This window comes from Mobula birostris, chromosome 24, assembly GCF_030028105.1.
Source record: "Mobula birostris isolate sMobBir1 chromosome 24, sMobBir1.hap1, whole genome shotgun sequence".
Lineage (NCBI taxonomy): Eukaryota > Metazoa > Chordata > Chondrichthyes > Myliobatiformes > Myliobatidae > Mobula > Mobula birostris.
In genome coordinates, this window is record NC_092393.1 from 50,196,049 (window position 1) to 50,211,516 (window position 15,468).

Below are 15,468 nucleotides of genomic sequence, written 5' to 3' on the forward strand. Positions count from 1 at the left end.
CATGGCAAGAGTGAGCATAGCAACATGACATGAGCTGGTCTCTTGTGACATGACATCAGCAAGATCTCTCGCAGGCAGAAATTTTTTGCCTGATAAAAATTTCAAGATGCACCTTTTAAGCTCTCTGAAGAAGCACAAAGAAATGGGCAAGGTTGAGGACCAGAAAAGCAGTGGTTGGCCATGGAAGCTGCAATCAGCAGATGAGAGATTCATGAAACTGATGTCCTTTCTCAGTCGGAAGAAGTCCAACACTGCTGTTGGATCTGTGCTGACAGAAACCACTAGAACCTGAGTACACCCTCAACTCTCTGGAGAAGTCTTGTCAGAAGTGGTCTTCATGGAAGAATTGCTGCCAAAAAGCCATTCCTCCAAAGTGGAATCAAAGCCAAGAAACTTACCTATGCACCAGAACACAAGGACTTGGGTGTTTTACAATGGCAATGAATGCTCCAGACTGACGAGTCATAATTTGAAATTTTGGCTCAAACAGAAAGCAATTTCTCTGTAAGATGATGTAAGTTGGAGAGTGCTACACGGATAAGTGTCTGCAGCCAAAAGTGAAGCATGGTGGAGGTTCCCTGTAAGTTTGGAGCTGTGTTTCTGCAAATGGAGTTTGTGATCTGGTCAAAGTTAATGGAATCCTCAACGCTGAGAATTTCAAACAGATTCTCATCCATCACACAATGCCATCAGGGAGGTGCCAATTTCATACTGCAGCAGGACAATGACCCCAAACACATTGCCAAGGTTATAAAGATCCAATTTCAGTGAAAAGCAGAACAAGGCTTTCTGCAACAGGTGGTATGGCCTCCACAGAGCCCTGATCTCAACATCATCGAGGCTGTCTGGGATGATCTGGAGAGACAGAAGCAATTGAGACAGCCACAAGGATCTGGTGCTTTCCTGGTGTATCTAACAAATTTACTCTTCTCAGGCTTTCAGCCAGGTTATCATCGATATCTGTACCCAGCTGGAAGCCCAAGAAGAGTTTATTCCAGGCAGCCAAAGTCTGCAGAAGAACTCTGGCAAGTTCTCCAAAATACTTGGAACAACGTACCAGTCAATTTTTCTTATAAAACTGCATGATAGAGTGGTATATTGTGCCATCTGAATTATATCATTGTGTTAAGTGCAAAAAAAAAGAGAATTGATGGAGTTTTAAATGCAAAAGGTGGTCACAACAAATAATGATTTGATTTAGTTTTTTGTTTACTACTGTTTATAGTATTTTGTTGATATTTGGAAAATTTCATTTCATTATTTTTTAAAGTATCTTCACATTACAGATTTTTTACATGTGACTAAGATGTTTCCACAGTACTGTAGATGATGTTGGAAATGATCTCTATATGTATTTATCATCCTCTTTTATTGGGCTTCGTTATTTCCTTTGGTGTTAATTTTGCATAACTTGCAACCAATCAGAGACATTTCCTTTTGTTATCTCTACACCATTACGTTTTTTTCCATGCTAAAACATGCTTTAGCTCTGACTTTTCCAAGTTCTGATGACAGGTCATTAACCTGAAACATTAACAAAAATGTTGTCATTCCCCTTATGAACTATCTGCACTTCATGGCTGCCATTTCGTGGTAAAGTAGCTCAACAGCTGATGATAACAGCTACTTCAGCTCATAGAATCATAGCATACTACAGCAAAGAAACAGGGCCTTCAACACTCTAATCCACGCCCACCTGTTTTTCTAGTCCTATCTACCCACACCAGATCATTGCCTTCCATAGCCTTCTTAACGATTTACCTATCCAAACTTCTCTTAAATGTTGTCGTTGAACCCACATCCACCACTTCTGTTGGCAGTTCATTCTGCACTCGCATCAGTCACTGAATGAAGAAGTTCCCCCTTAAATATTTCATCTTTTACCCTATACCTATGACCTCTAATTCTTGTCTGAGTGGAAAAAGCTTGCATATAATTGCCCTTTCTATGCCCCTCATAATTTTGTATACCGCCTTAAGATTGACCCCTGTTCTCCCATGCTCCAGGGCATAAAGTCAGACTCCCTGCTTCCTCAACACTACCCGCCCCTCTACCTCTATTCGTATCATCCACAAACTTGGCCACAAATCATAAAATCCTTCATCCAAATCATTGGCATATAACGTGAAGAGAAAAGATCCCAACACTGACTCCAGCAGAACACTACTAGTCACCAGTAGCCAATCAGAATAGGCTCCCTTTATTCCTTCTCTTTGCCTTCTGCCAGTCAACCAATCTTCATGTTAGTATCTTTCTTGGAATACCATGGGATCTTATCTTGCTAAGTAGTCTCATGTGCAAGACCTTGTCAAAGGCCTTCTGAAAATCCAAGTAAACGACATCCACTGGCTCTTCTTTGTCTATTCTGCTTGTTATTTCCTCAAGGGATTCCAAGAGATTTGTCAGGCAAGGTTTCTCCCCTGAGGAAACCATGCTAATTTACCTATTTTTATCATGTGCCTCCAAGAATCCCGAAACCTCATCCTTAACGATGGACCCCAGTGTCTGGGGTATAGTCAGTCTGGTCTAGGTGAGACATTACCTTCAGACCTTTCAGCTTCCTAAGCACCTTCTCCTTAGTAATAGCAACTACACTCACTTCTGCTTCCTGACACTTGAAATTCTGGCATACTGCTTATATCCTCCATGGTGAAGACTGATGCAAAATACTTAGTAACTTCATCCACCATTTCTTTGTCCCCAATTACAACCCTTCTGATGCCATTTTTCAGCAGTTCGATACCCACTTCTGTTTCTCTTGTACTCTTTATATGCAGTGGATTCTGGTTAATTGGGACACGTTGGGACCAGTACGTTTTGCCCCAATTAAGCTGCTGACTAAATTAGTTGAAGTTTCATGGAAATATTAAAAAAGATACTTAAAAAGAAAAGACAAACTACCATTTAACTGAGTAAAAAAATCTGTGTATTTAAATGAAATACAGAATAGATTACAACACTAGCAAGACTGCTACATAACTGTTAAACTGTGTAAGAGTTCCTAAAATTTATTAATAGAAAAATTCATCTAGTGTACATTGCTATGTTCTCTTGATTGACTGAAAATCAACAAAATTAATGCAGATAGTTGATCCATTATGCGATCCATGCCTTTCTTTGAACCTGATAGTGTGTGTTTGTAGCCAAGGAAACCGTTTGGCATGCATGATTGCATGATATTATTTAAAAACTGTTTGCTCTAAGCACGGCGTAGTATCTAACAACCACCAACCACACAGGTATGCACATGCTAGTTAGAAACTGTTTGGCAACAGTCTCCAGACCCCAGTTAAGCAGCATAGTGTCCCAAATAGACAAAAAGAATCCTGGCTATTTTCTCGATGCGTTTTTATTCTTTAAGAGTTGTCCCAAATAAGTGGCTGCCCCAATTAAACAATCCAGAATCAGAATCGGGTTTAATATTACTGGCAGCTGTGAAATTTGTTGTCTTGTGGCAGCAATACATTGCAATACATAATAATAAAAACTATAAATTACAATAAGTATATTAAAAAAATTAAATAAGTAGTGCAAAAAGAGAGGGAAGAAAGTTTATCTAAATCTGTACCGCTATATCTGGAAAAAAAACTTTTGGTATCCTATTTTATATTATTGGCTAACTTGCCTTTTATAGTTTATCTTTTCTCTCATGTCTTTTGATTGCCTTCTGTTGGTTTTTAAAATCTTTCCACTAATTTTTGCTGTATTATATGCCCTCTCTTTTGTTTCCATGCTGTCTTTGACTTCCCTTGTCAGCCATGGTTGCGACATGGTGCCTTTTGAATACTTCTTCATCTTTGGGATGTATCTATCCTGTGCATTCTGAAATGCTCCCAGAAACTCCAGCCTTTGCTGTTCTGCCATCATCCCTGCTGATGTCCCCTTCCAATCAACTTGGTCAGCTCTTCTCTCATGCCTCTGTAATTCCCTTTACCCCACTGTAATTATGATAAATCCAATTTTAGCATCTCGATCTCAAACAAGGGTAAGTGTTATAAGTGCTTGTTTACCTTAAGTTTCCTAATCAAATCTAGGTCATTACGTAACACCCAATCCAGAAGTATCATTCCCCTAGTGGGCTCAACCACAAGCTGCTTTAAAAAGTCATCTCATAGGCAATTACAAGTTCCCTCTCTTGGGATCCAGCACCAACTAGATTTTCCCAAACTACCTACACTTTTAAATCTCCCATAATTATTGCAACTTTGCCCTTTTTACATGCCTTTTCCATTTCCTGTTGCAGTTTGTACCCCACATCCTGGCTTCTGCTTAGAAGTCTGTATATAACTCCCACCAGGGTCTTATTACCCTTGCAGTTTCTTATCTCAACCGACAAGTATTCTATATCTTCCGATCTTTCTAAGGATTTGATTTAATTTTTTACCAACAGAGCCACTCCACCTCCCTTTGCTTATCTTTTCGATACAATGTTAAGCTTCCAACTATGATCTTTATTCATTAACTATTGAGCTACAGCGCAGATCAATCGCTGCACTGCCCAGCAACCCCTGCTTGAACCCTAGCCTAACAATGGGGCAAATTAGAATTACCAACTAACCTACCAACTGAAACGTCTTTAGGATGTGGAAGGAAACCGGAGCACCCTGATATAACCCATGAAGTCATGGGGAAAGGTACAAACTCTTTACAGATCAGTGGCCAGAATTGAACCCAGGTCACTGGTACTGTAAAGTTTTGCGCTAACCACTATGCTACCATGCCACCTTCTTTCAGCCACAACTGAATGATGCTCACAACGTCATACTGACTAATCTCTAATTGCGTTACAAAATCACCTACCTTATTCCGTATACTGTGTATTCAAATCTAACACCTTCAGTCCTGTATACATTATACTTTTCTAATTTCTGCCTATGTAACACTTCAACTCATCCCACTGACTGCAGTTTTTGCATATCACCTGCCTGTCCTTCCTCATAGTCTCACTATACACTGCATCTACCTGTATACCAACTGACCCATCCTCAGCCCTATCACTCTGGTTTCTATTCTCCTGCTAAAATTAGCTTAAACCTTCCCTATCAGCTCTAGCAAACCTGCTCACAAGAATATTGGTCTCCTTCAAATTCAGGTGTAGCATGTCCTATTTGTACAGATCACATCTTTCACAGAAGAGATCTCAATGATCCAGAAATCTGAAACCTTACCCTCTGCACCAATTCTTTTACCACATATTCATTTGCCAATTCATTCTATTCCTACCCTCATTGGTGCATGGCGCAGGCAGCAATCCAGCGATTATTACTCTGGAGTTTGAAGTTAATAACTCATCAGGGGTGATTGATAAGTTCGTGACCTAAGGTAGAAGGAGATGAGTTATTAACTTCAAACTTTCTGCATAATCACTCAATGAGTTGAACTGCATGTGCATGTAATGAGAGCTGTATAACTCATCTCCTTCTACCTCAGGCCACAAACTTATCAATCACCCCTGCTGTGGACACTTTCTGGAGGTCCAAGATCTGTATGCTCCACGACCGCTGGATTAAGTGTGTAAATGTAGGAGGAGACTATGTTAAAAAATAAATGTGCTAGGTTTTCTAAAATTGACTCCTTCTACCGTAGGCCACGAACTTATCAGTCACCCCTCATATGTTGTTGGTACCAATATGCTCTTCACCCATCTGATCTGAGACATCGCTGACCCTGGCACCTGGGAGGCAATATACCATCTGAGTGTCTCTTTTCCTCTGACTATGGACTCTCCTATCACCCCTGCTGTCCTCTTCACCTCTCTTCTCTTCTGAGCCACAGAGCCAGAATCAGTAACAGAGACCCGGTCACTGTGGCTTTCCCCTCGTAGGATGGCCCACCTGACATTATCCAAAGCAGTATGCTTATTGTCAAGGGGACCAGCCACAGGGGTACTCTGCAATGGCTGCCTATTCCATTCCCTTTCCTGACAGTCATCCGGGTACCTGACGCCTGTAACTTGGGGTGACTGCCTCCCTGTAGCTCCTATCTATCACCTCATTTTCCCATATGAGCCGATGGTCAATGATCTGCAGCTCTAGTTCCCTAGCATGGCCTCTAAGGAACTGAAGCTTGGTGCACTTCTGCACTTCTTGCAGGTGTAGTTATCAGGGGAGACTGGAAGCCTCCCAGAGTTCTCACATGTTACACGAAGAACATACCACTAACTCTGGAACCATTCTTACTACATTAACTATGTACTAATAGACAAGGGAAGAGGAAAAAAACTTGCTAGAAGCTTACTTAGAACCTCTGCCTATCCTTGCGGAAGCTTGTTGAGCCAAATCCTGACCACCGTAACACTAACCCACTCCAACAATGGTCGCTCTGCTTACACCTTACTTCTTTTTATTGGCTCAAATAAAACTCAGTCCCATTGAGACTTGTCCTTTTAAGATTGCTGCACCTGGCAATGATCTCTGTCTGTCTGTCTCTCTCTAATTCTAAGGTCCTCAAGCCAACATCATTATAAATTTTCTCTGCAGTCTTTCAAACCTATTGATATCATTCCTGTAGTTAGGTGACTAGAGCTGTACACAATACTTCAGATTTGGCATGACCAACATCTTGTATAACTTCAGCATAACAACCCAACTCCAGTACTCAGTACTCTAATTTATGAAGGCCAATGTGCCAAAAGCTCACTTTACGATCCTGTCTATGTGTGATACCCTTCAAGGAATTATCGATTGGTATTCCCAGATCCCTTTGTTCTACTACACATCGCAGTGCTCTACCATTTCACTGTGTAAATTCTACCCTGATATGTCCTGCCAAAGTGTAACACCTCACAGTTGTCTGCATTAAACTCCATCTGCCATTTTCAACCCATTTTCCCAGGTGATCCAGATCATGCTGATGGCTTTGATAACCTTACTTGCTGTCCACTCCACCCCCAAACTCAGTGTTATTTGAAAATTTGTTGATCCTATTTACATTTATTAATGATTTAGATAATAAAGATGATAAACAACAATGGACCCAACACTGATCTGTGCAGCATGCCAATAGTCACGGACCTCCAGTCAGAGAGACAACCATGAACTAGCACTCTCTTCTTCCGCTAAGCCAATACTGAATCCAATTTACTTCTTTATGATAAATGCCCAGTGACTTAACCTTCTGGATCAGCTTCCCATGTGGGACTTTGTCAAAGGCCTTCATAAATCCATGTTGGCAATGTTCACTGCCTTTTCTCGTAACAGTCTCAAAAAAACGTAATCTGGTTAGACACAACTTACCATGCACAAAGTTTAGAATATCTTCTAATTAATTACCTATAACCGAAGTTAGGTTCACTGGCCTATAATTTGCACGCTTATTTTTAGAGCCTTTCCTGAACAACGAAACAATATTTGCTGTCCTCTGGCACTTCATCCATGACTGCAGACATTTAAAATATCTTGGCCTAGTCCCTACAATTTCTGCATTGACCTCCTGCAAAGTCTGAGGGAACACTTTGCCAGGCCCTGGGGAGTTATCCACCCCAAGTTGCCTCAAGGCGTCAAACACCTCCTTTTCTGTAATCTGAATATGGTCCATGACCACACTACCCTTTTGATTCAGTGCTATAGACCTAGTGTCTGTATTCTGAATAAATACAGATGTGAAAATTAATGTAAGGTCTTTCCCATCTCTTTTGGCTCCACGTGTCAATGATTACAGTGATCTTCAAATGGACCGATTTTGTCTCTTACTACCCTTGTGTTCTAATTCTGTATATCTATAGAACCTCTAGGGATTCTCTCTCACCTTGTCTGCCAGAACAATCGTATGTCCTACTTCAGCCCTCCTGATTTCTCTCTTAAGTGTTCTATTGCATTTCTTGTATTCCTCGAGCGCCTCATTACTTTTTACATTTTCTAAATCGGTATTTATGTACGTATTGCTAAAGGAGAGACATTTTCTTCCAGTTAAACACTGAAGAGTTCAGAATCATTGTTTTCAATTCCTGTCAGAAAGCATTACAGATGATTCTCTATGTAAATGAATCACTTCTATATTCAGATATTGTTTTTATTTATAAGGCATGGCACCTATGGGTGAACAACTAAATTCAGAGTAATCAAAAAGCCAGAATTAGAAGAATGCAGATATTTCAAAGAGTTAGGAATTGGAGGCAATTTTAAAGGTAGTGGGGAATGGGTATTTCAAAAAGTTTGAAAACAAGAGTGAGAATTTTAAAATTTAGATTCTGCTTAATCAGAAACCAATACATATCAACTGATATTACTTGAATCAAATTAGAAAGGTTAGCAAGGTCTAATGACTGTAATTTTACATTCTTAAACTTTACAATGATATCCTTACACAAGATAATATTATCTTTCCTTGAAGTACTGAATGCTTTTCAAATTTGCCATCAATCCCCTTCTCCTCAAAACAGCGTTGTGGAACTTTTTGATCTTGCAAACTAGTAACTCATTCCAATTTCCATTTCCTTTTTAAGGTTCTGAGATATGCAGTTGGCTTTAAAATCCATTCCAATATTTCCAAGAACCATATTTGTATCCTTCCAGCAAGTTATGACCTGTAAAAGTTATCTGAACTGGTACATGGACAGGAAAGGTTTTTGTTCTAGATGACTCTATGAATCTAAGTCAGTACTTAATAAAGTTACTAAATACATGTCTGGGACTGTAATTATGATAAGCTACCTTGCCTGCTCTTTTACAATCAGCAGACTTTTATACGTTTGACACATAACTTAATTCTAAGACCTGTCAGCTATTATGCAACTGAATAGGACTGTATGTGGTTCTACTCTTATTCATCTAGACATAGATTTCTTCTTGGCAATTACCTGAAACTGAGCTGGACTCCTCAAACTGTGCTGACACTAAGGTTGTCTTTTTGTCTCTGTAGTAAAATCAAACTTTGCTCTCCCTTCAACCCAACAGCTGCTGAAACATGATTCACATCTTTACGGATTCTAATATTCATTACTCATTACTAGCCTTTCTCATTCTCTCCAAAAAGTAGAGATTCTCCAAAAGTTTATCTGTCTCCTAAATAATAAAATTCATCCAGTCATAAGAATTATGTTGCTTTGTATGTATTGGCTTCTGGTTAAATAGCACCTCAATTTAAAAAAAAATGTATTTCAATTCACACAGGCAAGCTAAATTGGGATTAAAGTCTTCTGTAATTATAGTGGAATTTAGCTGAAGGCAGGATTGTGTTTTCTCCATCAATAATGAGGTAGCTTTCAGATTGCAGATTTGGAGAAATATAAAAACAGCAATGCTTACAAGTTTGCTTTATTAATCCCATCATCACAGAATGCAATTTAACTTTATAGTAGTTTACTTGGATTCTAATGTACTTATAAATTTCTTTCAATTAAGTTTTTAACTATTTTAAAAATAGCTATCCATCTTTACATGCTGATGCAGATTTCATTATACAACTCAAAGTCAACCAGTCAGATGGATCTGACTTTATTTTATCACTATTTATTAAAATAGGTAGACCTTGGTGCTCAATATATCAATGCTGGAGTAAAGAACCATGGAACAGTATTTCTGATGACTGATTCCCAGGTGGCAGAAGAGATGTTCCTTGTACTTATTAATGACCTTTTAGCATCTGGAGAGATTCCAGGATTATTTCAGGATGATGAATTGGAAAATATTATTGGTGCTATGAAAAATGAAGTTAAATTACTGGGCTTGCAGGACACCAAAGATAACTGCTGGAAATTTTTCATAGAGAGAGTGAGGAGACAACTGAAGGTATGGTTATGCTTTTATGAATTTTTAATCATTTTAATTGGCTGCTTATTCTGTTAAATGCAACAAAGGTAGAACAAAATATACTTCAGAGAAATTGAAGGATGGCAGATAGATGGACCTGAAGGTTAAAAAATCATTTAGTCCTCATGTATCTTGCTGTTACTTCTTTGTAATACTTAGATCATTTGTATAGCAGTTTGGAAAGAAGAAAAGTAGGGGTTTTTATTTTTAGTGGATCTGAATATTTTATATAATAAATCATGAAATTCTACATCATCATCATTGGCAGGAGGATGTTATTACACTTTATAGCCCCAGGTTGCCTCATAATGAAGACTAGATTTTATAATTGTATTAATAATTAAATTGGCAGTATTTTCTACCACTATATGACTTTGTTGTGAAGGTGCACAAATATAAATGCAGATGTTCAGAAAATGACTTTAGTGATTTCCAGACTGTGGCTAGCATAATCTTGAGATGTTTGTAGCCTGATGAATGTACCTTCAATCTTCAGTGAAGTGATGGGATAGTATAATTGCTAGAGCCATCGTGTAACACTTGCTTAGCAACAACCTGCTCACAGAAGTCCTGTTTGGGTTCAGCCAAAGTCACTCAGTTCCTATCCTCACTACAGTCTTAGACCAAACATGGAAAAAAAGGCACAGATTCTATCGGCCAAAATATTCTTCTTCAATGTTGGAAGGAAAAATAGAAAATCTTATCAATCTTCATTGATTTTTTTTTGTGTTTTATCGTTCCTTCCAAAATAGCTTATGTCGTACACTGTTTCTGCTAACATCTTGTCCACTCACATACTTCCAATGTCTTTTTGCAGGCTCTTTATGTCCCACTCACAGCTTTTCCAATCCACCTATATTTGTATCATGAGCAACTTTCATTATAGTAAACTGTGTGACTTTATCCTAGTTATTAATATAGATGATAAATATCTGAGGCCACAGCACTGATTCCTCAAGACCCCCCCCCCAGAAAATCTGAAAATCTAGCCAATCTGAAATGACCCCCGTATCATGGTTCTATTTTCTTTTAGTTCCCAAATCCCATGTGCATTGACAATAAATTACTCATCCACTTTTAACTTGGGTAATAACTTTTTATGTGGCATATTATCAGATATCTACTAGAAAGCCAAAAAAACCTACCACATTGACTGATGTGAAAACCACCACTCTGTCCATTCTGAAAGAATTTTGGCAAATTTGTGAAATTTAACTTTTCCTTCAAAAAAAGTGCAGTGTTAATATTTGAATATCTAACTGTCATGCTAAATGTAGCATACCATGTATATTCATTTCTCAACTTTAGCCACCTTGCATTCTGGTCTCTGGAGTGGTTGTCAGATTATGTCCATTCATTTTTATTGTGTCGTCAACTTGGCTATCTTGTTACTAACACTGCAGGGATTGGTGCTGGGTCCGTTGTTGCTTGTCATCTATATCAACGATCTGAATGATAATGTGGTTAACTGGATCAACAGATCTGCAGATGACACCAAGATTGGTGGTGTAGTGGACAGCGAGGAAGGCTATCATGGCTTGCAAAAGGATCTGCATCAGCTAGAAAAATAGGCTGAAAATTGGCAGATGAATTTAATGCAAACAAATGTGAGACGTTGCACTTCAGTAGGACCAATGGGGCAGGTCTTACACAGTGAATGGTAGGGCACTGAGGAGTGTGGTAGACAAAGCGATCTGGGAATACAGGTCCATAATTCATTGAAAGTGGCATCACAGGTAGATAGGGTCATAAAGAAAGCTTTAGGCACATTGGCCTTCATAAATCAATGTATTGAGTACAGGAGATAAGATTGTTGAAGTTATATAAGACATTGGTAAAGCTAATTTGTAGTATTGTGTGCAGTTTTGGTCACTTACCTACTGTTAAGATGTAGGTTGAAAAAGTACAGAGAAAATTTATAAGGATGTTGCTAGGTCAGGAGGATCTGAGTTTATAAGAAAAGGTTGAATAGGCTAGAACTTTATTCCTTAGAATGTAGAAGATTGGGAGAAGATTTGGTACGGGTATACAAAATATAGATAGGGTAAATACAAGCAGGCTATTTGCACTAAGGTTGAGTTGGACTCCAACCAAAGGTCATAAGTTAAGGGTGAAAGTTTAAAGGGAACATGGGAAATTTCTTCACTCAGAGGGTCGGGTGAGTGTGGAATGAGCAAGTGGTGCATGCAAGCTCGATTTCAACATTTAAGAGAAGTTTGGATAGATACGTGGATGGTAGGGGTATGGAGGGCTATGGTCCCAGTGTAGGTCAATGAGATTAGGCAGTTTAAATGGCATTGGCATGGACTAGATGGACCAAAGGGCCTGTTTATGTACTGTACTTCTGTATGACTCTTATGACTATTCATTAAAGAGCCTTTGCCTTAAAAGTTTTTCCTTACTCTGATCCTATTTACTGGTGCACTTTTAAGCTTGAATGCTCTCTTCCTTCCTGATATACTCCAGTAATTGTTATACCTGTCATTGCCCTTCACTGTAGCTTTCTCCTTGCTTTCCAAAATATACCTTGACCAGAACTCACATCTCCTTATTCCAGCTTACCTTTGCTCCTTTCTGATTCTACCTTCATTTTCCCATCTCTCAATCAAGCTGATTGAAGCCTTCCCCAAAGGTATTTGAGGATTTGTTCAGTTCCCATTGAAGAGAAACCTATCTAACTTGCTGAAGTCCTCAAAAACATCTTTGTTTCTCAGGAAATAAAGTCCTCTCTTTGGCCATACCTTCATCTGCTTTTTCCTTCTATTTTTGTACTCTTCCATTAATAGGGAATGGCCGTCCATTTAAAGTGAGATCATCCTAGGCAGTTCTCTTCAGAAATGTCTTCAGTAACTAAGTTGTTGCTACAGATAACTAACTGCAAGCAGGGGAGTAGTAGCAAGCATAGATGGTCTGCTATTCATGGAGGAAGACCAACTGGACTCATTTCACAAGCTAGATAATGGCTTTTGGATCACATGTTGTGCCCACAAGTTTAGCTAGAAACCATTCTTACTGACTGAATGTTTCCTAAGTATTGAGCACTAATTAAGGCAATCAACAAAAGTTAGAGATGGCACATGGAAAATAATATTTATCAATTTTATGATTCATTACATTTTAATGCACTTCTTGATAGGATGGTGAAAGTAGATTTCACCACTTTGGTGAAGTAGTGTTCAAAATGGAATGGAATATTTGAGCAAATAATATGAGGATAGAGCTGGTGTGTGGAGCGATCTGGTTGCTTTTAAAATGCTACCACAAACTCAGTGTGCTGAATAGTGTACAACATTTTCTGCCCTATGAGGCTATGACAAATTTCCTTTCTTGTTGGAATATATTATAAATTTCATCTTTTTTGAGTTACTTTAAGGCATATTTTTCTCTTTATGCCAGTTTCTTTGTTTTTGCAGGTTGTTCTATGTTTTTCACCCGTGGGTTCAGTTCTACGGGTACGTGCTCGAAAATTTCCTGCTTTAGTGAACTGCACATCAATAGACTGGTTCCACGAATGGCCAGAAGATGCTTTGATATCTGTTAGTAGACGTTTCCTTGCCAAAACTGAGGGAATTGAGGTAAAAAAAATATTTTTACATTTTTATTTTGTAAACGCATAAAGTACTTGGAATGTATCAATGCTTAACAGCCTAGTTTTTTTTAGTGTACACTTGAACATCAAAACTGTTAGTTTGTCCATCACCAGACAAATTTATTTCCATTGTCACCGATTTTATTCTTCTGTCCTCTTTGATTTTGATTGGTGCAGCATTCATGAAGGCAGTAGTGAGTAACCCGTCTCATTCCTAACTAGTGCCTTTGCAAATGGCAGATTGGCTTTGAGAAACAAGAGGTGGGTAATTTGCCAAAGAGTACTTTGCCTTTGACCTGTGCTGGTGGCTGCAGTAATTTTTGTTGCTCAGAAAGCTTCTGTTTAATAGTTATCGCCACCTACATCATTGTGGTTGGAAGACCTTGGAATACAGTTGAATATGCAGGAAATGTGATTTAGCTCCCCGTACCAACTGAACTTCCATTCTGTCATCCTGAATTCTAAGGGACTAGTGCTGACACTTGTATTTCTTCACATGAGTAGCTCAATGTTGTAAAATCATTTAAAAACTACATGTGTAGATAAAAGCAGCATTGTTAAAGATTAACAAAGATTGAAACCTATAATCTGAGTCTATTCATACTTCAAATGCATTCCAATTCCAAGGAGTTTGGAATGAAGATTTTGCAATATACCTATTGTTTTTTAAATATGTTATTTACATTTATATAGTGTCTTTAATTATTGGCTACATTTATGAAGATGTTTTATGCTTTTCAAATAGCAGTATTAACTTCTTTGTACTTGTAAAAGCATTGAAATTTCTGCATACTGTATTGCATTTCAGGCTGAAGTTAAGAACTCTATAAGCCAGTTCATGGCATTTGTACACAAAAGTGTCCAAGAGGTATCTGCAGTCTACCTAGCTACTGAAAGACGCTACAACTATACAACACCCAAAACATTTTTGGAACAAATTAAACTTTATCAAAACCTACTGTCAAGCAAAAGGAAAGACTTGATCGCTAAAATGGATCGACTTGAAAATGGTTTGGCAAAACTTCACAGTACTGCTAGCCAGGTTTGCGAAGCTAATCAAATTAACTTGTACATTTGAAAATTTACAATTATAGTTATAATTTCAATCACAATTTCAGCACATAAAGAACAAATTAAATTTCTATGAGGGGCAACAATTAAGCTAATTTTTTCTTATGGAAATTAATACTGTTAGAAAACATTTTAGCATATTTTGAAAAATAACAAATACATTAATGAATACTAGACAAAGTATCAGGATCAGGCATTGGTTTTTTTTCTCTCTGTCTCTTCTAAAGCACTATTAACTTAGAAATTGATTTGAATGTAACCATCAGGATTGCTACAATTGCTTAGGGCTTGAAATTCCATAATTTGACAAAACTGAGGTAAATGCAAAGTGTGTTTACGTTGCTTTGGATAAAGGCAGTTACTTTAAAACAAATGTATCCTACCAAAAGTTTGCTTTGTTTTTTTTTTGCTTCAAATTCCAGAATCTACAGTTTATTCTGTCTCAGACTAGAGCTATACATACAGATCAGTTTCTAAATTATCACAGCTACCATCCAAATGCACACCAGAAGAGCTGTATCAAAACTTTGTTCTGAAAATCAGAGACACTGCAGCACAATGGAACTAAAGGATAAAAAGGAGACCCCTCTCTTTAAAGTATTCCTATGAAACGGTTACCCTTGGAGCTTCATGCTCAACATACCTGCAAGGTCGACAATGCACCAACCAAGAAGCAACCAAACGGGTTGGCCTTCCATACATTTGAAATATAGAACATAGAAATCGACAGCACATTACAGACCTTCAGCCCACAATATTATGCCGAGCATGTAACCTACTCTAGAAACTGCCTAGAATTTCCCCACTGCATAGCCTTCTATTTTTCTAAGCTCCATGTACTTATCTAAGAGTCTCATAAAAGACCCTATTGTATCTGCCTCTACCAAAGTCGCTGGCAGTGCATTCCATGCACCCACCACTCCCTGTGTGACTTACTTCTGATGTCCCCCCTGTACCTACTTCCAAGCACCCTAAAACTATGTCCCCTCTTGTTTACCATTTCAGCCCTGGGAAAAAGCCTCTGGCTATCCACATGATCATTGCCTCTCATCATCTTAT

The 15,468-nt window shown here is 38.4% G+C and overlaps 1 protein-coding gene across 1 annotated transcript in view; it reads left to right on the forward strand.

The window, feature by feature from the left end:
• The window catches only part of LOC140187260 (dynein axonemal heavy chain 17-like), a 193,767-nt gene that overhangs the window by 154,361 nt on the left and 23,938 nt on the right, over positions 1–15,468 (forward strand). The window contains exons 43-45 of the mRNA XM_072242393.1: positions 9,462–9,728; positions 13,163–13,324; positions 14,147–14,380. Of these exons, the coding sequence (XP_072098494.1) occupies positions 9,462–9,728; positions 13,163–13,324; positions 14,147–14,380 (663 nt within the window). The remainder of the gene's footprint in view (positions 1–9,461; positions 9,729–13,162; positions 13,325–14,146; positions 14,381–15,468) is intronic.